The sequence below is a fragment of the Danio aesculapii genome, chromosome 14, assembly GCF_903798145.1.
Source record: "Danio aesculapii chromosome 14, fDanAes4.1, whole genome shotgun sequence".
NCBI classification, from domain to species: Eukaryota; Metazoa; Chordata; class Actinopteri; order Cypriniformes; family Danionidae; genus Danio; species Danio aesculapii.
The window spans coordinates 32,836,438-32,863,143 of record NC_079448.1 but is presented as its reverse complement, the minus strand read 5'-3'; the positions used below and the strand labels follow the sequence as shown (position 1 = coordinate 32,863,143).

Genomic DNA, 26,706 nt, shown 5'->3' with positions numbered 1-26,706 from the left:
TAGAAAATAAGCTGAATAGAAATAAATGTTTGATATTAGGTAGAGTTTCTACATTACAACTGCATTACTAGCTGCTCATTTTTCCAGCTGCATCCCCAACGCATCCATTCGTCAAATCCAGGATGACAACAATCAGAGTCTCTTTGTTTGGATCCATTTGAAACTTTATGAATGTTGCAAACCATCACATATACCAGTGCATAAACCATGCTGAACACTGATAAAACAGCAACAAATGCACAATATCCAGACACAAATGTAAAGCAGATGTCTATAAACCAATATAAAAGATCAACTCATATGGACTCAAAACTTGAACTTAAGAGCAAAATTAGATTCAACCAGGGCCAAAAAAGACAAAGTTACAGCCCCATCACAAAACTCTCCCAACATGAAGAAACAAAGAAACCAGTTGTAACACAGCAGAGTCATTTAGTGCTTTTTTTATTAGAGATAAGGAGACGATACAAAACATCCACTGACCAATATCCTTCAAAGCTCTGTACACAGGCTGCCCAAATATATCGCTCTCCCCATCTAAATTTCATACGTGTCCTTCCATCCAAATTTTTCAACAGACCACTCATCCACTAGGTCCCAGATTATACAGGTAGAAGGAATGTGTACAATTTCTTGACACCAGTGCCATGGTTGACAACATTTGGAAAGATTTAAATCAGATGGAATCATTAAAATGACTTGTGAGCTCAAAAATAAAATAAGAGGGGAAGGGGAGTAGATTGTGTTCCCAGAATGGTCCGATAACATTGTGTGACTTGGTACTATACCTAGTCGCAACACACACATAATTAGAAAATAAACTTAACTAGACGTTTGGCAAAAAAAAAAAAAAAAACCTAAATCTTAAGAACAAACAGTATGTTGTATAGCTGAATTATAATGGCTGCCGTCTCAGTCTCACACTTTGACATTCTTATGGAACCCAGAAAGGAGGAAAACCTGCCAGTACACATTTACAGTTATATTACTTTGTTTTTATAATCATCATCCTTCATTTTTGTCTTTTAAGATCTTTTTTTTTCTCTTTTGTGTTTTTGTTCATTGTATGTGTGAACTGGAATGACAGCCTATATCCTTCGTCGTGTGGAGTTTGGAGACTGTCACTTTTGCCCGACCCTCCCCACCCACATTAACCCACCCGTGGCCCACGAACAGTGGTGTGCTGTGCCCATCTGCCCTACCCATGTTGGAATGAACAGCTAAACCCCTGAAATGTGTCAGCCTCAATCGTTTAGAGGCTTTCCCTCCAGAGACACCACCGATGCACCCCCGAGCTTCTCAGCAAGGGTCTTTCGGTCCTTGATATCGTCCATACCATTCACTTGCCACTCGTGCTTAATACCTAGAAAACAAAATAAATAAACTTGAATTTAAGTTTTAAAAGCTCAAAAGATAATTAAATTGTAAATTTGTTAATCCAGATACACTCATTTAAAATGCACTAATGTAGTTTATTTGAATATATATATATATATATATATATATATATATATATATATATATATCTCACACACAAAAACAATTACTAAATATGCAAATCTACATATTCATGCTGCGTTTTTCCTGCACAGCAAATTACAAGGCAGAAAAATAATAGAAATAATAAACAACAATTACAATAATACAATGTAAAAATTACTTAATGTAACTGAGCAAATTTAACTATAATACATATTAACTCAAATCCACTTTCAATACATTCAAATGCATGAATTATACATTAACTCAAGTAATAAACATGTTGATGGACGGCATTACCTGTGAACTTCTTCTTGATGGCATCCTTGGAGCTGGCGTAGATCATCTTGCTTTTGAGTGGAGCGCTCTCTGGGGCCCTGAGTAACACAACAACAGATCAGCCCATGCTTTTCACAAACACTTCAACAAGTGTCCATCAATCCTGCTTATGAAGATCTACCTTCAGCTCCAACCACGATCAAACACACCAGAAAACCAGCTAAACACTCAATGCATGGTGGAAAAGGTAGACCTTAAAAAAAAAAAAAAAATGAAATAAACAGGAGCGATAACGTACCAGAAGATGAAAACCAGGTCCTCTTTCTTGGTCTCTTTAGTCTCATACGTGGCATCATAGAGAGCGTAGCGACAGTCATTGGGAGGAAGCATCTTGACAAACTTAAGGTAGGGATCTCCTTCATCGCCCTGCAGGATCTCCTGACCCTCCTCCATGATGATGTGCTTCTTGTCTTCGCTCAGGCAGAACATGACGGCCTTCTTCCTCTTGCTTTTCTCCTCCTCGTTGCAGTGAGCCTTGCGGACCTTCATCTCGTTGAAGACCTTCAACACAGTCTCTTCCACTGTAACTCCGGAGGCCTGCAAACACCCAGAGAGAGAGGATGAGTTGAGCAAGGATGGATAAATACGATGCAGTGATTGAATCAGATTCGTCTGCTCTTGTTAGACCGGCTGCCCTTTTGACTGAACTTGATACTGGGATGTCATCTGGCTGAATTTAAACTACTAGGCCGGCAGGTTTTGCAGCGCAAGATGGAAATGACTAAACAGAAAAACCCTGACAAAGGAGAAACTGAACCGAACACTTCAAGGGCAGTGGAGACGAGGAACAACTTCAATAACATTTAGGATAAAATTAATCATTGCAAGGATTTAGTTTCCCCTTACAGACGAAAAAAAAAAGCGGCTGATTTAAACAAGGCACCATTCTTTCAACAGTCACACGACATCTCAGATACGCTCCAACACATCAGAACAGAAGTAACGTTGGGAAACTTCCTCATAAGCACTGACGAAATTCACACCGAGGGTCTGACTAAAAGCAAGACCTTCACATGAGACTAAAAAAGCTCAACAGCAGTGGACACACAACAAAAACCAACCCTACACAGCTCATCTACCCTGGGAGATCACAAAACAATGATTCCTCTGTGAAAAATCAAAATGGCTTCAGTCACACCAGTCCTATAAACCTACCCAGGTCCTCTGATTTCCATTAGAAACAGGGATCAGTGGCTAATGCTGAATAGGCATAAACAAACATTCAAGATTTCGCTTCATAAGATTATACTAAGAGCAGACGCTGGCAGTAACCTAAACTTTTGTTTTTTAGTGCGTATGAAATGGTGGACACAAGAAGCTTGCGGCCCACTTACAGGAAACGCACAACTGAAGGGTGGATCCGGGTTTGCTTAAGGTGTGAATCAAAGGAACGTGTTAAGAAGCTTCATTATGAAACAGTGAAAGAAATGGGGCATTAAAAGCCCTAAAGGAGAAGTGGGAATCCCACACCTTTTGACCAATTATTACCATGACCTTTGTCAGCATTTAATGCTCACTACAGAATGACTCTAGATGATAGCATGAACCTCGTTTAAGATAGTTCATGAATACTCCTTTGACCCCCTGGTGAACTTTGGTCAAATGACTTGATAGCTTTGTAAAAGTTTAGCACTTGCGATGTAAACGCATTAAAAAAGGTAGACAGCTTGAAAAGATTAAATGATTATGAACAAATGCCTGTGGTCAGAAATGACTGCAATGGAAATGAAAGGAAAAACTAATCTCATTCTGCAGGAATGAACTCAAACGCTGATTTAACATTTAAAAATACATTTTTTTTTTACACTTAAATATGTAAAACTAAAGTTTAATTTTAAAAATGTTTTGGAATTACTGAAAACAAAGTGTATTTAGCTTAAAGAGCTCCTTTTAAATGTTAAAATGTAAAGATGAAATCGCTCTATGATCAGTGCTAATAAATGGATAACTAGTGCTAACGTTAAATAAGTTCAACACAATCACCTCAAAACACTTAAATTATTAAAATAGACAGCAGTATAGGACACTTTTACTTTGAAACACCCAGACTCAATCTTAAGGCATTCGTGTCAGGTAAGAGCCATAAACAATGAAAGAGCAAAGGTCCGAAGTTTGAGTGCAAGGGCACGAACACTGCGGGTAAATCATCCACGTCCACTGAGAAGTGAAACCCACAGTGAGAAATGAGTAAGTGTTGTGATACAGGAAACGTGACGTCGCGGGCCCTCAAATGAAGAGACACTTTATGCGTTTATAATGTTTCTTGCATTGCGCATCTCGTCACATGCCTCACAAACAGAGATTCTGACGTCGTTTGCGGTCTGTGACGTTGCATATGGTCCTTGCGACTCGCATACCGAGACTGCGTGCACCGGAACCGGCATTTCCTTCAGCCTACACGCGGCATAATCTCCATTTCCCTTCCATTTCACAAGTGTTCTGTGTGTGTGTGTGTGTGCAGAAGCAAGTCGACTTAGCTGCGCTTTCGAGAAAAAAAGGGAAACAGAAGCACCTAAATAGTCACAGGACACACGCAAAAAACAGTCACGTGCTCATCTCAAACAGACGTTACAAATACTTTGAGGATGATAAAACGCAAAACAATTTACGCGACGTTATTAAAGTTGCATCCAACCAGGAAGAGTAGTCGGTGCACGCGCCGCCTAACGACACGCAAATGCACGAGTAACGGTTTTTAAGTTGGCCGCCTGCCACCCAGCGCGCTTATTTCATAATGTGTCACCTAAAAATCAACCTGATACACGGTCCCCGTCGATTCCTCTTTTTGGTCAAAGAAATAACCAACACCATCTGTGCATCAAGAATTAGGGTGGGGCCACGATTGCGGTGTTCGTGCATGTGTGCCAAATATCCGCAAAATGAACCCGTTCGAGAGACCAAAAACGTAGTATAAACATGCGAGGATTCGGCCTTAAAAGGGAATAATCTGCGTTTTCACGCCCGCCCGCAGCCGCGGTGGTGCGGCAAATGCGAGCGATGGTGCTTTCTGACGGATGGCAATGTTCAGACAAAGGACAGGGTCGAGAAAGCGCTTCATTTGGCCGGTGAAAACGCAGTTAACCGCACACGCGGCCGGCGGCCATTGGTTTATTCACTGCCTTTCCTAATATCTCGGTGCGGTCCAGTCGTGTCTGTGGAGCAGGGCCTACATGCAGTGTCAAGGCCTTTCCTGGGCCTGGACGCACGGAAATAAAGGAGGCTGAGCGGGGAAATGGCGCCAGTTGTTTTTGGGTCTCGTTTTTGCCAATCTCATCGCATCCGAGTAGCTGAAGGCCACGCGCAGTCAGACCGCCGAGCCGCGAGATTATTACCGCGGACAAACAAACGCGCTCGGAGCTCTCTGCCACAGTGGCCAATAAAGATGTTTTTCTAACAATCAACGCTACTTATCATATCCTGCAGCTACGGTCGGTGGAGGCGTTAATTGACAGATTTGTTTCTAAGATTACTCAATCACATTTAAATTAAAAAATAACCAACAAAGACCGCTGAATAGTAGTTAAACACTTAAAACATATCAGGGATAGCAGTAAAAATGATTTAAATGCAAACTTACCATGGCTGTGTCTCTGTACTAGTCGGCGTCTGGATTGGAATTGAATGAGCTGTGATGCAGTCCCTCGGTCTCGCACACTTGATACAACACTCGGGCGCGCCCTTTTGCGCGCTCCCGTGCGGCAGACGGGAGCGAGCGTCCGTGTCACGCGCTTGTTGAGGGGTTATGGGAGTTGGAGTTCTAGGATTTTCTATACAATTTTTCGTTGGTATATTAAAAATGTATCATTTTTTCCCTCATGGTCTATGCAAAAATAAAGATTCATTAGGTATGTGTTTGAGTAAAATGTTTTCCCTGTTATTTTAAAATTTCTAACATTTTAGAAAATAAAAATCATATAAAACTTGTGATTTAGATAATTATTTTTTTCTGGAAATGGTAATTGGTCAAAATAACAATTGTTTTTATTTGTAGCCAATTAAAAATCAGAAAATCAGGGTTCTTCCACCAAATATTGCTTTCTTAACTTTTGTGAAACATTGTGTATTTACAGTTGAAGTCAGAATTATTCGCCGAATATATATAATATAGCTTAAAGGGGCTAATAATTTTGTCCTTGAAATGGATTGAAAAAATTAAAAACTTAAAAAAAAAAAATGTAAAAGCTTTTATTCTAGCTGCAATAACACAAATAAGACTTTCTCCTGAAGAAAAAATATGATCAGACATACTGTGAAAATTTTCTTGCTGTGTTAAACATCATTTGGGAAATATCTAAAAAAAAAAAAAAAAAAAAAATTCAAAAGGTGGCAATAATTCTGATTTCACCTGTGTATGTGTGTGTGTGTGTGTGTGTGTATATATATATATATATATATATATATATATATATATATATATATATATATATATATATATATATATATATATATATATAGTGAACATAAAATGTTACTACCATTGTAGAACTAATCAAAAATGTAATTTTATTCAAAACATTATATAAATTTAAAATCTAGAGAAACTTAAATATAGCAAATGGCCTCTTATTCCCCATAGTTCTATATATACAAAGTCCTGTCATAAGTAATAATATGGATAATCTATATTTAACAAGAAAGTTATTACACGTTTTAAAACTGTGTTCTATGAAATTAAACCTAAACGATTTTGGTTGTGTAATATGTGTTATTTCATAGAACACAGTTTTAAAACGTGTAATAACTTTCTTGTTAAATATAGATTATCCATATTATTACTTATGACAGGACTTTAAACCTAAACGATTTTGGTTGTGTAATATGTGTTAAGTCTAGTCATAAGTAATAACATGGAAAATCTACATTTAAAAAATAAATTTTTAATAAATACATACAGAAAAATGTATTCTATGAATTCCGATTTTAAAAACATCATTGTCTACATATTTAATCTACATAACAGACACACACACATATATTTAAAATTATATATTTATTATTATATTAATAATATTTATTTATTATTCTATACACATGTAACCAAAACGTTTATACATGCTTCAATTAGAAAATTAAAGTAAAATATAATTTGTTTAGCTCCTTAAATACAAATATATATATATATATATATATATATATATATATATATATATATATATATATATATATATATATATATATATATATATATATATATAGCAGCAATGTTTTATTTATAGATTACATTTCGTTTTTACGTCTTTGAAATCCTTGTGGTGGAGCTTTCTACCCCAAGCATGTGCTACGTCAGAAGGAAAGCGTTGTTAAAGTGCTAAATTCTGCAGTGCAAACACACACATTTCGTCAAGTGTAGCAATGGTTAGTGCCTCGCTGCTGTCTGAGCCTCAGTCTAACCCTTTGTGTTCGTCTCTGCCCCTTTTTAAGGTTCGCTTAACTCGCTTCCAAATAAGGAAGCAAATGGTGACTGTCGTGAACGCGCCTCAGCCAAAGCCGCGCACATCAGGCGGCTCGCGACTCCGATCGCCATATAAGGAAACAAGGACATTTCGTTTCTATAGGAAAAATTCTCTGTGCGTGCGCTAGAGGGAGCGGTGAACAGAAGAGACGGATGAAACTACGAAGAGGAAGAACATCCTGCTCCCCAAACGGCAAAGATTTAGCTACAATTTGACATAGACAAACGAAAGATGAATTAAAGGCAATCGTTTTGTTCACGCAAATGAGTGGTTGGTCAAAAATGTGATTGTGTATACTTACGGTCGGTCCTCACTGAAAAACGGATCTTGTTCTTAGTTCAAATCAATGCTGACACCTGCTGTACAAACACTGGCATTTATCTGTATACAAACAAGACCCATAAAGTGCATTGCATACTTGTAGCTTTATTTTGGGGGGAGATATATATAAAGTGTGTGTGTGTGTAACAGTAAAATGATATGCAGGGACAGAAAGCAACCCCTAGTATATCAGATTAGGCAGGTCCACTGAACTTGAAACTGTGAAGAGATCCAGAACACAATCAAAGCTCCCAAAACTGAGGCTCTAGAGGAATGCAACAATTAACATCACCACACAGACACAACATATTGTCTTTAAAATGCTTTCATAGGCCTGGAAATTCTCCAGGTATACACACGAATGAACAGGAATGTGATATGACATAAAATGGAAAGTAATAAGATGCAACAGTGCTCAGATCAATCCAACAATCTGGCATTATCTAATATGATATACAAATATAAACCTGATCACAGAAAAGTGCACTAGCTGAGCTTTCATTAGGACAACATTAAATAGTTGAGATTGGCTTTTCTATCAATCCTTTTAGTCCTACTTTAAGAAACAGTCAGGATGGTTTTGAACACCCAAACAACATGACGGCAGTTAAAATAGCGTGTACAGTAACAGGACCAGTCCACAAACTTTGAAAGCCCAGAATAAAAGGAAACAAGTTACTGACAGGACTTGTAATGGAAATCATACATAGATGGAAAGATGGAATGGATAGAAGGCCACAGTTTGGTACAGAGATCATAAAACAAAGCTCTCACAATAATGTAGCTACACTTTTAATACTAAACAGCAGATCAAGCTTAAGCCTTAAGTAATGGCAGTTCATGTGCAAAGATATTCCTGGCTAAAAAGAACAGATAACATGCCTACGAAGTGCAATCCTAAAGTTACACCACCCTGACCGGCTACAGAGGACAAGTCTTTGGCTGTACTGGAATGAACAACTGTAAACTTAATGCAGCTCTGTGGAGAGTTTAGCCCTTGTGCTAAATCCTTACCTGTCCCTGAAGAGCCAACCGCTGGTTTGTGATATTTGGTCAAATATTCATATTTATGTCGATATTTAAACATCTGCTGTAAGATATTTTGACAATCAGTCAACCTGGATTAGAAGTAAAGATTTAAGTGCTATGTTTGGAGATGCGCATTATTTGGTATCATTATTGGTCACGTCTGTGCAGTTTGTACATTGTTTTTTTTTTTGTCTGGCATCTTCATTTTGACTGATAAGCTATCTGTTTTTCTTCTGCTGCGCAGCCACTTGACCCTGGTTTCTTGTCTTGTTTAACACATCTGTGGCCTGAAGGGGTAAAAAAACAAAAAAAATAATCAGAATTGACAATCCCTTAAGGGCTGTTCACACCAAGCACAATAACTGTAACAATATATTTCTAAAAATCAGTGAGTGTCAAAGAATAGCAAAGTTCACACCACTATGATAAAGATACAGAGAAATTATAATATTGGGGTCATTTTTAAAATGATTTTTCCTAGCTGATAAACAAAACACTGACAGCCAGTCAGATTTCATTGAAAATTCAAGGCCTCATGCAATGTAAAGAGACAGACAACCCTATAGAGAAGTACACTTCTTAATGTTAAGCCCTCTTTTAAAATATTATTTAAAGGGGTGGTCCAGAGTGTTTTTTATGGCTTGGTTGTGTTTATAAGATGCAAAGCAATGTGTGCTCATTCAAATAAATAAATAAATAAAAAATAAAAATAATAAATCACATTATTTTTTCATACATCTTCCTTTAACTATATACTGCTACTCAGCTAACATGAAAACGACTGTCATATTTCCTAGTTCCTCCGAAAGCCTGTCCTCAAGAGGCTCTAATCGGTCAGCTAACATAACGTGCTGTGATTCGTGGATTGACTCCTCGTCACCAGAAAGCATCATGTTCAGTCTGTCGCATGGGCGGTGCCTTTTCTGTGTAAATACTGTCAGTCAGAGTAGCTGTTAGCAATATCAGTTTGAGCCTGAATCACACAGAAAATAAAAAGGACACAGATGAACCTCATGCCTGCTCTCTAAAATAAAATCTGACTAGTGTCTTTCACATATATTCAGAATAAGCATGTGCAAGTAGTATGAAGCGTTTGCATATCATTTGAGAGTTCATCATTTGTGATGTAGAACACACAGAAAGCGGCTACATAGAGAGACACTGCAGCGCTGGTGAAGATTGTGGGTGTTTACAGCAGTTTGACGGATAAATATGGATTTCTAGCTAAATTATTAACGGTGCCAAACAGCATTTCCTGTTGTTTACGTCCTCGCTACAACATACTAACATTCGTTAGCGCTAGAAACTGCATGTAATAGATCAATTTTACAAACAAACAAAAAAAACCTACAGGTTGTGGCTCACAATCCACAGCTTTGTCTATTATGGTTGGAGCTGCTCCTTCTTTCGAGAGTTTTTAGCCGAATTCAGCACTGAATTGGAAGAGATTCTGGAAACTATCCTTTAACAACATCTAGCAATATATTTAATTATTCTCTGGAACACAATTAAAATTAAACTGTAAGCACTTCAACTCTTTGTGTTGTGTCCTTTGGCAGCCCAAACACAGAACCAGAAGAAGCTCTGTGGAAAAGCAGCGTTTGGATGGCATTTTAGCTTTCTCTGCTATAACATTACAGCGCCTCTGGCCACGCCCCTTTGCTGCACGGGGTGAATGCACGTAACCTGAAGCATTTGTGAACTCACTAACCCGAATGTATTTTTTTTGAAGTCCCCAAACTTCATTCACTGTAGGCTTTGCTAAGCTAATACTGTAAAAGCAAATGTTCCCCTTTGCATTGAACTTCGAGCGCATTACATTCAGAGATGTTTATGTTCACACAGCTACATTACACATCAACTAAAGTTTAAAATATGATATCGTAGTGGACCACCCCTTTAAAGATAATGACTATCATGGACACAATTAGTTATATCATGGGTAATAATGCTAAAAAATACATTTTATGTCATGAAAACTCATGCTGACAAATTGTAGTATAAAATAAATTTACTGCAGGAATCCAGTTCTAGTTTCAGTGTTTTTGTGTTGCCTTTGAAAATGCTGGAGAACTGACTATGATTGCTAAATTCAGTATGATTAGATTGATTATACGTCACAAGCTCAATAGTATGTTCAGATGCAGTAAAAGCACACTGAGGGTACATGCTGGTTTCAAGGGATAGCGCCTAATTAAAAGCATCATCTAAAAATAAACAGATCGATATCGTTCATCTGTGTGGAGGCAAATCTATTTATAGTTATCATGCTTGGTGTGAATGTGGCTTTAGTTATCGGAAAAAAAAAAAGTACTTACCTGCTCTAGTATGACTCCAGCAGCCTGGTCTATGGCTGTGCCTACTTCTCTGTACTGGCCAGAGTAACGGATGAAGGCCCAGGTCAGCATAGCGATCATGGCCAAACCCACTATACAGTCACATGCAAAGGAAATAGTTTCCAGGCCAATAAAGAACATAACTCCTGACAGCACATACAGAAGGCAGACCAGGACGAACAGCACTGCAGGTGTCCGGAAAGCACTGAAAACATTCTTGGACTGAAAAGAAAGAAAGTGTACAAAGTCACACAAATATAATGTTTGAGAACGTCGGTCATATTCAACAAACCTAGAAATTTAAGACAAACAAATATTAGGGTGTGTGAATGAAAGTGTGCTGGACTACTTTTTCAAAGTGTTGCACAAGAACCTGTAAAGTGTTTCAGTTCTATTTGTGTGGTTTCAGCATCTGGTATTGAGGTGTGCCAATCCAATCACAAATGGACAAAGCTAAACAGGGTTCCCACTTTAACCCAAATATCAAATTCCCTGACTAAAATCTGAATTTATGACACATCTAATGAATGAAAAAAAAATAAAAAATGCTTATTGTTATGCTTATTAACAATATAACATTAGAATTTGTTAAACTGGTGACAATATTAAAATGGTTTAAGCTTGAATGTATTTTTGCATGACTCTAATAGCCACTAATAGAACAAGAGATAATTTACCTCAGATTTTCTCAGGAGAAATAGCATCTGAGGTACTGTTTGCATGTGCTCCTTCTTCCATATTTGATAGCTCAATAGTAGTTTTACATACTTTACATTTAGCTGTCATTTACATATCCGTCACCTGTCAATACTTTTTAACACCCAGTCCTTGAAGTATTATTTTGAAGACAAAGCTCTTAAAACGTATATTGTCCTGGTATGTTAGCCTTAGTTAACAGGTACAGTCTGTAAATTAAATTTACTTAAGTGACTGAAGCGTGGAATATAGCCGAACCATAATGATAGGTGCCAAAATGGCATGATATAAATATGGTATAGAAAAATAACATTTTGATAAAATGTAAACTACAATTTGAAGTGACGAACAAAAACCCTTGATATTCTATGACTTGGACAAAATATATTATATTATATATAAATTCCCCGACTTTCAATAGCTGGAATGTCAGAGCGTGTACAATTTCATTCCATGACCCGTGGAAACCCTGCTAAACACAAATACAGGTTTACCAGGATTAAAAGTTGAGCTTGTCCATTTTCAAACACCTCCAGAGGTTTTTGAAAACCCATTTAATCAGACTGCTTTCATAGTGTAAAGGCTCATGTGGAAATCCAATAAAATTTCCTTTGCTTGATTTTGAGCTGTGCAACATGGTGTTTTTTTTCAATCAAGAGACATTAATGTTTCACACCAAGCACTCCAGCAAAAACTGATATAGATGGCAAGTTACAATATAAAAGGGAATAGTCTTGATGAAATCTGAACAGTGGTCACAAGTGATCCATTTGAATGCATGTTAATATCAGGTTGAAACGGCTTGGAAAGATGCAGATATGAGCTTTAGTGCGCACTCACACTATGCTATCGGAACTGTACCCAGGCGCATTTCCCGGTTCGTTAGACAAGTGTGAGTGCTCCGAATCGGCACAGGTATGGTTCAGTTGGCCTGCCCTGGCCTGGTTGGAATGAGGTGTGCCAAAGTTCAGTTAGCTTGGGCTATGGCGAGGTATGTTTGTACTGTGAGTGCAAGCGTCCCTGAGTTCGAAACTGAAGATGCAACGCCCCTTTTAAGGGACTGCTTCATATGGATTTATTAATCATGCTTACTTTTCAATGAACACAAACTGTCATAGCTTATTAAAGACACAAATCCCTCGCTGCACGACAGCTGCACCTTCAGCGCTTCTCTTCCTGTTAAACCGAACAGTCACATCGTCGACAACGTAAGCGTGCTCCGGCTCGGAAGGCAAAATGCAGTGTGAATGCAGGCCGTCTGGGGAGAGGGGAGCGGGGACAATTGCGCTCTGGTACGGTTTAAGGCAACTGGGCCTAGTGTGAGTACGTCCTTAGATCCACTCATTCCACTTGAGGTATAAAATCTTTCAGCTGAAGATCTTACAAATGAAATCATGCATCGGTTGAACTTTGAATGAGTCTGGAAGTCACCATAACTGATATTTTGTTTTGTTGTTGCCACTATGAGAAGTCGAAAAGAACGCAGACTTGATTCAGTTGCACATTCCTAAAGCCAGCATGCATGAGCTGCTGTATGAACAGGACATTTTAAGACTCTCACCTGCAAGCAAATATGTTTGTCAAACACGGATGCTAAATCTTATCACATTAACATTACCTCATTGTGCTTGCTTAAATTCTCCCACATCTCTTTCAGCTCTTTTTCCAACTGCTCCTGATAGCGGTAGCAGAAATCCCGTCCGCCCATCTTTTTAGTGCTGGAGAAGAGGTGAAGGGCTTCCTGCAGGAAGAAACGGTGCTTCTCCTCCAGTGAGTCGGGGGCCACGTAAGGCAGATCTCCACCACACACCTAACAGTGAGGGGAAAAATCAATGAAAAATAAACAATCAATTATGTTTGGAAACAGCATGCCAATGCATATGTCAGTAGTTTGAACAATGCACATTTGTGAGAATTATACAAGAGGTGATGAATGCCAACATTGACAGCCTTTAATTCATCAATCCTGACATTCGATTATTTTTTAGAATTTGTGGGAAATACATCATACTTCCATGAATATAAATATACATATGCAAATTATATTGCAAAGCAACTTCAGTCATATTTAAATATAATTACCATCAAGCATGTATACTGGTCTTCTACTCCTTTTTCTATTCTGAACACTGTAAAGCACAGGTGTCAAACTGGAAGGCCACAGCTTTGCAGTTTACTTACCCAAATTAAACACATCTAATTAAGCCCGTCAGTCTTGTTTAAAACCTACAGGTAATTCTGACCAGGGGCGTAAATAAAGGGTGGACGGAGGGGACGCATCCCCACCAATATCCACCGATCATAGAAATGTCCCCACCAATAATATAATCCACTTATTATTAACAATTGCGCTGTCAACATTAACCTAGACATGCAGAAAGGGTTCAATCATGTTCTCTTTGGCCATTTGAATAATAAGAATAATTCAAAAATAATACTAATCCAACTTTTGGTCTTTCGAACCACCCGACCCCCCTTGGCTACAGGCCTAAAACTTAATAAATTGTATGAAGAGCGGATTAATTATTAATATATCTAATAGCAGTTAAATAAACAATAGCAGCATGTGTATATATAAATATAATATAAATGTGTTGAGGGAGGGAGGGGGTGGACCGGTGTTGTTTGATTCACCGGACATAAAAGTGAGCGATTGGTCTACATCTGAAATTTCTGTACAGAGAGGTCATGTTTTGACCTTCGATTGGTCTCACGCAGTCACGTGATGCGATTTCGCAGCTCAGAGTTCACCAAGCTTAAATTTTCCAGTGCAGCAATCTCGCACAAGCTTGCATTTCCAGTCTGTCGCATTCGCATGCATATAAATAGAAGTCTAAGGGGGCGAAAAGTGCCGTGTGCCTGTGACTTTAGTGTGTTGGAACTAAACTGTGCAGGGCTGCAGCTCTCCAAGAACTACGTTTGACACCCCTGCTGTAAAGGATTAGTTGTAAAACTTTAATGTTAACAATTTCTGTAAGTGTTTCATTATATTTGGAGCTACCAGAAGCCTGTTTTACATTTGAAATACAACTTTACAGTGTTTTTTCCTCTATGTAATTCTGACTTGATGTTACATTAAAACTAAAAAAACATTCAGCATCTGTACACATTTATGTTTTAATAAAAACTGTACTTATCATACATCAGAGTGCTGCTAACGACAATCCAGGAAACACACAAACCTTCTCCATATTCTTGTAGTACTGGTCTTTAGCGGAGGCCACAGCTGCAAGGTTATTGGCCTCTGCTGTCGCCTGAATGAATTAAAACATCATTAAAAAAATAAAATAAAATAAATAAAAAAAGTCACAAAACAAATTAGTGACAGCTCACAAATAAACAACATATATCAATAAAACCATATAATGTTACCTCAAGCATTGATTTAGGGTGTGGAAGGCCCTCTCCTTGATATATCTTTATATATGCCTGACAAATTAGACAGAAATAATAAAATAATTAACAGAAACAGCTGAATCAAGACAAAGATGTTAATAAGCCAGGTGTGTGCTTACCTTGAAGTACTCCAGCAGGCCTCTGCAGGTTACTTTATTCCCATTGATCTCCTTTACAGCCAGATCATCTGTCTTCAGCAGGTTGGGAATGAGTTCACGCAACCCTTCCTTAAACTCAGGAGCCACATCTGAAAATCCAGGATGGTGTGATTGTTAGATAAGGGTTATAAAAAAAGAGACACAAAATAACAAGCACAACAAAATGGAAAATGCAAAAATAAATTCTGTAGAGCACTACATATTGGGTTCAGTAAGAGTTTCTTTTTTTCCCAAATAATTTATTAAGGATGCATGAACCTGATCAAAAATGGCAATGTCATTTCTAATATTGTAAAATATTTACAACTTTCTGTTCAGCTAATAATAATAATTTGGTAAAACTGAAAGACTTCCTACTTTTGAATTGTGCTAACACAATCAACGGCTTCTATCAAAGTATTTGTGCCCATCCCTAGGCAGAATGTGTAATAGGAGTAGTAAAACATGAATACCACACAGCTGTCCCTTGAAAGTAGGGCTTGTAGCCACCTTCAGGCCAGGGTGTGGTAAGAGAAAACAGGAAATTGAGGTGAAACAGGAGTGAATGTGCTCTCTCACTGTCTGAAGCTCCTCATGCTGAGACTGCTTCACCTGAACACGAAAGAGAGAGAGATCACTCTAGACAAATGCACACAACTGAACATACAGATCATACAAGTCACTCTTAGTCACATACTTGCAGACGTTTGTCCAAGAAACTGCTTCCCCCATTGAAGCCATATTTGTACTCATAAGGGAAGCTCCAGTCTCTGACCAAGAACATAAGCGACTGTGGGCAAGAAAAAAATTGTGCTGACAATAACGAAACACATTTTGAAAGCATAACCATTTACTGTACACACGCAAAATTAGTCCGGATGCTCTCTGAAATTCAGTTTACAGTTCAATCTATAGTGAGCATTCAGACAGTGTGGTCTGTGGATTTTCTTGATACCAATGTAAATATAATGAGATGAATATAAATAAATGCAGTAATCTTACTACATGATATTGAAACCACACCACCACTGATCTTTTTTTAGGGCCTGAGGTTACCTCTCTTATGAACTTGAATGAATGGCAAATACTTATACCACACATTTGAAAAACAAATACACTAAAGGCACGTGTCACGACTGGTGCGCACAGACACAAAGTTAAACAGAGACAACTACAATGTCAATATCAGCAAGGCGTGTTCATACCTGGAAAGGCTTTAGAAAGATTTCATCCATAGCAAGTCGGCCATACTCTGTAAACAGCTGCACACACAAAAGTCAAACAAATAAATTACAAAAAACACAAAAATATATAAAAAATTAAAAAAGACAAAGCTTCAGCAATCATAGGCTATATCAAAGCCAAAGTTGATTAATATATACTATATAATAAATATGACCTTTAACCCAATAATTTCTGTGAAAAAAAACAACAGCTGAAGAACAATCTCAAGAACAAGTCAGGTCAATCCTGATATATTTCAAAAGAAATCAAAACAGGTAATTCAGCACAAAATTAGGTTAAAGTCCATTTCTGGTGTCTGAAACTGTTTGCAGAAGCAAACCTTCAGGAAAAGGAAATGCCTCTAAACTACCTTTAGTTTGTGGTGATTACGTAAAACTAGATAGATTTGACTCTGGAACTCCACCCTCCTTGACTTGGAAATTTGAATTAAAAACAACACTGACAGTGTTTTTTATGTTAATTACTATAAAGGGATTTGCTTTAAAGCAATAATAAAGCTATATTGCAATAATGCTACATTTATAACATGCCTCTCAAACCAACTGATTTTCCCTGGATTTTCCCATATTTTACAATTTTATCCTGCTATCATCCCATAAAGATATTTTCCCATATCTTTAATCTTTCTATGTAGGGTGGTAATAAACATTAAAGAGCCTATCCTCCCTATACACAACCCATACCGCCAAACCACCAGGGGCCGCCCCTTGCTTTTAAATGTGAATCTTTTCTGTGCTTTTATTTTATTTAGGCATGAAAACGCTTTGAAATATGGTATATGCCGAGCTAGTATTTCTTCCCATACTGATAAACCTCCGGTGAACGGTTAATGTGACTTTTTTTTCCCATTTTATACGGTTTCTTTTACAGCATTGATGTTGTAGTGTAATTAAAATACAATCAGTTAAACAGACTTTGACATTAATTTAGTTGCTCAAGCGTAAAACGAGACAAAAAGCCCTCTTACTCCAAGCGCCCATCAGGATCGGCAGGCTAGCACAGAAGCTCCATTGAATATACTGGGGTAAAAATAAATGTTTATATTTTAAAGACATGGGTGGGGAAATTTTTGATTTAATGCAGTGCTTCTTGTACAAACTGAGACCCACTTTATATCGGATATCACTCAGCAAGTGGAGATAGCTGATTTTTAAAGAAAACAGACCTTAAATGCGCCAATTTTGTAATGGCATACAGTTCACTGGAAGCGCATAACCCAGGTTACTGGCAAATTAAAAGTCCTTATGTATACTTCCGCATAGACCCTATAAATATAAAAATGGCAGGATTCTCTTCTTTTCCATTACAAGCACTGTTGCCCCTCCCATGCAACCCCTTAAAAAAGTCAGTTTATGTAGCGGTGCACGACTGTCAGCTGACATGTTACATAGGGATAAATAGACGCTGTTTTCCAAACAGATTCTGTACATGCCAATTTGAAGCGGAGCGAAAGTGGACACTCTGGGTTTTGGGTTTGAACAGACATATACACATAATCATCATCATCATCATCATCATAATAATAATAATAATAATAATAACAAAAACAACATCTAAATATGTCATTCTTGGTGGGTTTTCTTTTAAACAACAAATTGTCTTAAATGAGCATAAAAATTTAGGAAAGCAATCGAATGCTTTCATTATAGATCTGTGCATTTTTAAAGTGACACCTTTGTTATTGCATGTAATCAAATAAAAAATCTAAATGAGAGATTTAATTGCTGGCCTTCAATCAGAATGTTCCAATTATACATTGAACAAAAGATTAAGGAGATGCGATAACTTGATTCAGTTTCTTTATAATAGCTATAAATTTTGAGAAGCTAAACTGTTTGATAATTTATTTGCAGCTTTTTCTAAAGTAAACTAGCTATTCGATCCTTTGTAAACAAACATAATAATACAAATAAATTACTGACCGTTCCAACTGTTTATGTTATGTTTAAAGTAATTAATACTTTAAACATTTATGTTTTTAAACATAAAAAATAAGAATAAATATAAATATATAGGGGTTTTCTTGAGTAGATGTGAACTGACTAACCTGAAGTTGCTGTAGATCATCTTCCTGAATATTCTGTGACAGGTTATAAATCTAAAAAAAGAAAAGAAGGTATTATAATTCTGACACATTTCCAGTCTTTTTCTGTGTTCATTTATGACAGGATTTTAAAGGTGCGTTGTGGAAACCTGGACAGAACTGGTCATGGTGCTGAGGGCAAAGATAGTGGCACAATCTTTCACTGTGGACTGTGAATCAAACGCTCCTTGCGTGTCCATTAAAAGCACTGCAACCTAGAAAAAGAGAAGAACAAAATGCTCTGCTTTAGTACAGTTCTCAAATCATAAGAGAGAAAGTGACTGGAAGTGATGTAAAACATACAGAATCATTCCTGAAACACGTTAACCAGATTCACAGATTGCAAACTACAGAGTGGAAATGACAGAATTTCCACAGAAACATGAACCTATGAATCTGAAATCAGGACTTGCGCAAGTGCAGATTGCTTACTCGACAAGCACTACCAGATAAGATTTCAGACAGTAATAAGTTCATAATGCAACGTTCATAGTAAATTTCTAGGGAAGTGAAGCTGACTTCTACTCCTTTAGTTCCTCATTCAAAATTCAATTCTTCAATTACACCATAGATCTCAAACACGCATGACCTCCAGTGTCAGGACTTTCACTTAATGATTTACAGCAGAGGTTCCCAAATCTTTCAGCTTGCGACCCCCAAAATAACATTTCCAGTGACTCACGACACCCACTATCCTCGTAGGTAGTTATAAACATACAAACATTGCACACAACACTGCACACACACCAATAGGAACTATATAAACAAGCTTGTTGACAACACAAGAAAAGTGCAACAGTCTAACAACTATAAATATATATATTTTATAGTCATTATTCATGTTTAATTTAATATTAGCCTCATTTAATGAAAATGGTGAGTAGGGCTGTGAGATTTGGGGAAATATCTAATTGAGATGTTTTTTTTTTACAGATATTGCGATTGAGATTTGATTTTTGTAGTCAAGCTTCAGCGCAATAATCTGTATGCCATGGCAAAAATTCTGGGAAAAAAAATTCTATAATTAAACAAATAAGATACTCTTAAAAATGACCCGTTTTTGTTCAGTGTCTGTGACTTTGAAACTAAAATATTCCCATATTACAAATTATTCATATTACTAAATTCTCATATTATGGTTTTTCTTTGATATTATTTTGTCTATTAATGCTTCTGAAGCAACAGACACCATTATCCCACTTGTCTGCACATTCCTGTTTGTTTTCTTTTTTTCTTTTGTTATTGTGGGCGTTCTGCAAAGTTTGGTTGCGCAATTCTGATTGGGCAAAATTAAAGTGAGCTCACTCAATTGGCGAGTAAAATTCTCATACACAGACGGCAGTCACGCATTTACTCTGGGTGGTGGAAATTATACATTTATATTTCATATCGCAGCCTCTTGCGATTAGCTAAACGCAATGTTTCAAATTGCGATTGCGATTCGATTTCGATTAATCACACAGGCCTAATGGTGAGCAACATGTTTAGAGCACAAAATTACTCTTGGTTTAATTTCGGAGACCGCCACTTGGAAATCGTCCTCTATGTTCAATCGTGGCCCACGTATTTTTAATGTAATTAAACAATCAATCTGCTGCAACATATATTATTGCGGTTACATTAATCTAGCGTAATAACCCCAGGGGCTGAAGTCCAATGAAAAAAAGAATTGAAAGGCTGACAGCTTTTTATTTGCGTGTTGTTATTTTATGTAACTATTGACTACTATTTTTATCTTCTGTAGAATATGGACAAAATATGGTAATTCTAAAGGTTTAATAACATATGTGATTTTTTTGGAAATCACCAATTACCCCTCCCTCATGAGTAGTTTGTTAGCAAAGCTTTGATTACCATATCAATATTTTGGTCTCTTCATTAAGATATGAACAGAAAATACTGGAAATATTTACGCAAATTTAAAAATCTTCTTTAGAAAGATTGTTTTGTATACCAGTATCCCACACTTTTTAGCACTTCCCCAAAACCACATTTACAGTTCAGCCTCTTTTTCAGAATATAATCTAGAATATAATCAAAGTACTAAACCACGGATCTCACAAAACTATAACATAACAAAAACCTATCCTTATTTAATTTCCATAGTATATGTCTATTTATCTGTGAAGAATATCATAATGACACATCAAAATATATGTATGCAAACATCAGACTTTATATCACTTCCATTAAAATTCCACAGCAGAGTCAAACTGTGTATTTTGACATAATCAAATTTCATGTGTTGTTCAGAGATAGTTCACCAAAATAATTTTAATATGTCATTTAATCACACTCCACTTGTTCTAAACCCATTTGAGTTTGTTTCTTCTGTTACAGAAAAATGATGGAAAGCAGCAGCTACTGACTTCCATAGTATGTTTTGCTGCTACTCTGGGTGTCGATGGCTGAATAAAAGTATATATAATATATATATATATATAATATATATATATATATATATATATATATATATATATATATATATATATATATATATATGCACTTGAGTGTGTAAATGATGAGGACATTTTTGTTTTGGGGTTAACTATCCCTTTAAAGACTTCTTGTTCTGAACACCTTCCATATAGTATGCACACCTCAGAGTACGAGTAAAAGCCAAAGAACACTTAAAATTTCTGGTATTAAAAAAAATGGCAGTAAAACCTTTCACCCAATTATGAGTAAGAGCACGTGATTTATTAAGCTGCCTTCTGTTGAGTGTTTGTTACCTCACTTCCATCCTTCTTCTGCACAACAAAAACTTCACTCCATAGCTGGATGCCGGTGGTCTCTGGTTCTGATCCTCCTCTCCAGGAGAAACCCGTCAGCGGATCATTGTCCTGCCCAAGCCAGTCCTGACCAGGCTGAAGGACACAAAATAACGCCATGTCAATAAATTAAACCTGACATCCTATAAATATATGATTTGGACAGAGTATGTTGCATTGAGCTGTATATTGAGTGTATGGTTTTTCCTTCTGACCTTCCTATACATGTATCGGAGCAAGAAGTCCAAAAGGAAGCTTTTGCCCTTTCGGAAAGCACCAGCGACAGACACCACGACCACATGCTTATCTCGAACTTCAGGCACCAAGAGAATCCGACTGAGCGCTTCTGTGTCCAGGTCAAAGGAGTGTTTCTCCTTGTTGACGGTCACAATCTGAACTGGCCCAGGTTCACTCCTCATCCTCTGTCCGATATCACACGCTTACTGTGGGCAACAATAAAATGTTTCAGCAATAAAATAAGCCAAAACATTCATATTCCAATGCACGTCACAATTTGTTTCGACCTTTAGAGTTAAACTGTTAATATCAGCTAAGCTTGGAAAATTCAAAGAGAGCATGTTAAATCGCATTTCTCCAAGGCATTATTGAGACAGTGCTGGCCCTGTTGGCAAGCGAGGCAGGGTTTGTTGGGAAACTGCGATGAGGCAAGCCAGCTGAAAGGTTCAAGCGTGCTTTTCTCCACTTACAGAATCCCAAGCTTGAATGTGATTCATTGTTTCAATCAGTTTTACTGGGCAAGCGAGTTAGAATCAGTCTTAAAAAAAACAGACTAATTCACACAAAGCTATTAAGAACTGAATGTGAATCAGCACACCCTGAGGAATAAAATACACAGGTGGAAACGAGTTGTGTAACGGAAAAAAATGCCAAAAATGTAAGAAATTCCTGGCTGTCTCCCAATAAAGTATGGAATAATTATAAGTAATGTTTCTTGTAGTAATGCATTGTTTCATCGAGGTAAATTTGGCTTTATATTCAGAATTTCTCCTTGGTAATGTAAGTATTCTTTGCCAAATCCAAATAAATCATATTAGCAACAATTGAATATCAAAGTACAACACTGTTCTCAATGATAAAAACAGTGCTAATGTTGTTTCAAGTCATACTTAGATGTGATTTCAGACCGAATATTGAAAGTAATGTGGTAAACAATATAGGGCGCCTGTCACAAGTTGTCACTTAATGAATGTGCTACTATAAAACCAACTTTACCGCAATCTTTCTTTCCACGTGACGTTAGTAACAACTAGAATCGTGGCAGTTGCTACTTAACAACCTTCTGTCAAATATAATAAAGATAAACAAACACCTGATAAGCTTCTAGTGCTGCTTCACAATTCGTTCGGGGTCTCATCAATTGAGTAAACATTCATGAGTAAATCTGAAACGTGCGGGAACCTCCTCTCCTTGTTCAACAAACTGGCTTAATTCCAGGTCTTTTATGTAATATTTTCCATAATACGAACCACAAGTTGTGTATTTCATGAGCTTTTTTTAAATATTAATGTTTACGACTAGAATATAAACTCTAACATGCTGATGTTAAACTAGCTAACGTTATTTACTGCCACCTCGCCCCATACGTGGAGGAGTTTCAATCAAAACGACAACAAATTAGAGAAAAGGACGAAACCCCCAAAGTATGCCGTGTTAAAAGTATTTTGAGCCCTCTTACACATTATTAAAAGCAACCAATTAAAGTTAATTCCAGTACCTTATCCTTCGCTTCACACTCCAAAACTTCCACTGGTCCTGTTTCAGATTATGAACGTTTCAGTTTTAATAAACACAACTTTATCCGTCAAAGACCGTCCCACCGCGGATGTTGCTGGGAAATGTAGTTTCTTGAGATGCCAAATTTGCGTTTATTTCAACTGTCAACAGGTAACAAAAGAACTACAACATCCAGGAGAACCCAACGTAAACTCGCTAAACAAGCGAGGTTTGTTTTTATGGTCCAATCAGAGGAGTACGTTTCTAAACGTGTAAAACTAATATTTTAACCCTCACTTTTGAAGAAAATTAAAATATCGCCTTAATAAAAACAAGAAATGTATGCAAATTTAGATTGTTTTTCTCAATATGCCTATGCCCTTAAAAACGTAAGATCATGCCAAATGGAAATGGTGCATGCAATCCTTAACTTTGTATGTGTATGTAAATATTCAATTCGCATTTTATTTTATTTTTAAGAGAACAACATCCATAACTTTGCAGAGCATTCAGGGAGTGTCTAAGGTTTTCCACAATGAGTCACACTTGTATGGCAGCCTTCACTTTTCGTGTATCCAAAGCAGAAAACCACCCATAAACACTCTCACTCTCTCTCTCTCTCTCTCTCTCTCTCTCTCTCTCTCTCTCTCTCTCTCTCTCACTACAGCAGCTGCCGTATGCAGAGATTAACCTCAATATTTATGTCAAAACACATACTCATGATTAACCATTTCTACAGTGATATTTTAGTTCTACTTACAGGCTTGTTCTGCACACTAAAGTTATAAAACTGTTTTTGCTGCCATTCATTTGCTGCTACTCATGAAGACATTTGGCAGATGATCAATTAAATTCAAAATTTAATTCAAATATGATCAATATTGTACATACCTGCAAGTGGTGTATTGAAATTACACGCAGCCTTTCAGGTTGACTAACAAGTACTACATACTTGTGCCTATTAATGATAGGGTTAAGGTTTGGGTGGAGTTGTGGTATAGTCTGCCTTTAAAGACTGCACATCCTGATAGGCTAACAAGATGCTTAAAAAGGCATGATCTCCTGGGTATCTTTCTATTTTGACTAAAAATATCTCCAAGAAGATCATCTTATGTATTTTTGAGTGTTTAAATCTATTAAAATATATTTTAATTTAGCAAATAATTTATTAGCCACAAAGCTGAGAATACTACAACTTTATGCAAATGAAGAGAGGCTTTCTTGAGCGACAGCCAATAGGAGCACCAGTAGAGCATACCTGATGCTCTCTCAGCTTGCTCAGAGGCTGGTTGTAGTCTCTGTGCTGTAGACCTACACAGACATGTGTTTGCTGCAGATCGCCACCCAGAGCGACAGGCAGCTACAAAATTACTGCTAGTGTACTGCTAGGCATAACCCTGCACCCAACTCTACCCTTCACAGCGATGCCACTAGCTCCATTGTGTCTGAGATTGTATGTATGAGATTGTGTGCCTATGCAAGTCTGCAGTCAGATATTATTGCCTGAGGAGGCATTGGTATGCACAGATTATTTAATGCTGCTAAGAATGAATGAAAAATTAAAATAGTTTTCTAAAAATGAAACTAAATTGGCGGATCATTCCACTGTGGCGACCCCTGATAATCAGGGAATAAGCAGAAGGAATGTTAGTGAGAGAGAACACGAAACTATAAAACCGGCAGTAGGTGGCGCCAAGTTGTCACTACGAATTGTGGATGCTGTCACCTTTCTGAATGATTCACCTGAAACGACTACATGGTAGTGTTTATTTAGAAGACTAATAAAACATCTATAGCCCTATTATACACCCAAATGCAGTGCGACACCAGGAGTGGCACAATTGTTTTTTGTAGTTTGTAATAAAATAATTTAGTATTTTTATGTTCTGTGACATGCTGATAAAACAGCAAATTCACTCCAAAGAGTTCAATTTTAGTCTCATCAGACCAGAAAATTTAGTTTCTTATGGTCTGAGAGTCCTTCAGATGCCTTTCGCAAATTCCAGGCAGGGAGTGGCTTCAGTCTGGCCTCTCTACATACAGGCCTGATTGGAGGTTGCTGCACAGATGGTCGTTCTGTAAGGTTCTCCTCTCTCCACAGAAGAATGCTGGAGCTCAGACAGAATGACCATCGGGTTATTGATCACCTCCCTGACTAAGGCAGTTCTCCCCCGATCACTCAGCTTAGATGGCCGGCCAGTTCTAGGAAGAGTCCTGGTGGTTCCAAACATCTTCCACTTACGGATGATGGAGGCCACTGTGCTCATTGGAACTTTCAAAGCAGCAGAAATTTTTCTGTAACCTTTCCAAGCCTTGTGCCTCAAGACAATGCTGTCTCAGAGGTCAACAGACATTTCCTTTGTCTACATGCTTGGTTTGTGCTTTGGCATGCACTTTCAACCCTGGGACCTTGTATAGACAGGTGTATGCCTTTTCAAATCATGTGCAATCAACTAATTTTACCACAGGTGAACTCCAATTGAGCTGCTGAAACATCTCAAGAATGATCAGTGGAAACAGAATGTACCTGAGCTCAATTTAGAGCTTCATGGCAAAGGCTGTAAATACTTATGTACATGTGATTTTTCAGGTTTTTTATTAAAAAAAAAACCTTTTTTCACATTGTCATTATGGGGTATTGTGTGTAGAATTTGGAGGAAATAAATGAATTGAATCCATTTAGGAATAAGGCTGTAACATAAAATATGTGGAAAAAGCAAAGCGCTTTCAATACTTTCTGGATAAAAAGAAGGTGCAGCAACACTATTTTGAGCCAACTGAAATAAAATGAGCCATTGACCAACTAAAAGCTAGTCTAACTTCAATGACGTTAATGATGTTACGTCAATGATGTAAATGCGCATACACATTGCTTATTATACATACAATTATATGATATAAATATAAGACAAACCCCATAAAAGATCATTTGCCAACATATCGGTGGTATTTTGTGTACAATATATATATATATATATATATATATATATATATATATATATATATATATATATATATATATATATATATATATATATATATATCTATCTATCTATCTATCTATCTATCTATCTATCTATCTATCTATCTATCTATCTATCTATCTATCTATCTATCTATCTATATATATATATATATATATATATATATATAGATATATATAGATATATATATATATATACACCCTTTTTGTTAGTAAAAACAAAACCTAACAAGAATATTCCTAAAACAGGATTGTTTTTGTCTTAAAAATATAACCAAATGGGGACCAATACTAACGTTAGGGGAATGTTTATGTCTGTTGAGCCTAGTAGTTATCTCTTCTTAGTTTCAACATCATATACATTTTCGTTGGTTTGACAGACTGACAGTAAAAGACTCCAAGCTGAAACAAATAAAAGAGGAGCATTTTAAGTAGGAATGGCCTTTTTCCACACTTACCTGTATTATGCAGGAGGCCACTGCAGACCAACTATTATGTAAAGCAGGGGAGTACAAACTCAGTCCTGGAGGGCCGGATTCCTGTAAAGTTTAGTTACAACCCCAATCAAACACACCTGGGCTAGCTAATCAAGCTCTAGGCTTTCTAGAAATATCCATGCAGGAGTTTTGAGGCAAGTTGGCTGACACATTTTAACCTTTACATCAGCTAAAATCTGGACATAGAGTTTGGGCACCCCTGATGTA

General features: G+C 37.1%; 2 protein-coding genes across 3 annotated transcripts; both read right to left on the bottom strand.

Moving 5' to 3' along the window:
• Window positions 1-427: 427 nt before the first annotated feature.
• Window positions 428-5,505, bottom strand: cfl1 (cofilin 1). Its single transcript, XM_056471673.1, has 4 exons — window positions 5,396-5,505; window positions 2,057-2,355; window positions 1,780-1,856; window positions 428-1,363 (listed from the first exon to the last, which is right to left on the bottom strand). Exons 1-4 carry the CDS (start codon window positions 5,396-5,398, stop codon window positions 1,245-1,247), a joined length of 498 nt encoding a protein of 165 aa, XP_056327648.1. The 5' UTR covers window positions 5,399-5,505; the 3' UTR covers window positions 428-1,244.
• Window positions 5,506-7,677: 2,172 nt separating this feature from the next.
• On the bottom strand, window positions 7,678-23,948 carry atl3 (atlastin 3). Of its 2 annotated transcripts, none has more exons than XM_056471672.1 (14): window positions 23,911-23,948; window positions 21,501-21,728; window positions 21,247-21,381; window positions 18,625-18,729; window positions 18,479-18,529; window positions 16,392-16,448; window positions 15,884-15,976; window positions 15,660-15,798; window positions 15,169-15,296; window positions 15,026-15,082; window positions 14,836-14,907; window positions 13,272-13,463; window positions 10,940-11,179; window positions 7,678-8,908 (listed from the first exon to the last, which is right to left on the bottom strand). In XM_056471672.1, the coding sequence occupies exons 2-14, from the start codon at window positions 21,702-21,704 to the stop codon at window positions 8,840-8,842; spliced, it is 1,542 nt and encodes a 513-aa protein (XP_056327647.1). In that variant the 5' UTR covers window positions 21,705-21,728; window positions 23,911-23,948; the 3' UTR covers window positions 7,678-8,839. The 2 variants fall into 2 exon arrangements, with proteins under 2 accessions (XP_056327647.1, XP_056327646.1); XM_056471671.1 differs by lacking the exon at window positions 23,911-23,948 and adding an exon at window positions 23,021-23,111.
• Window positions 23,949-26,706: the final 2,758 nt, after the last annotated feature.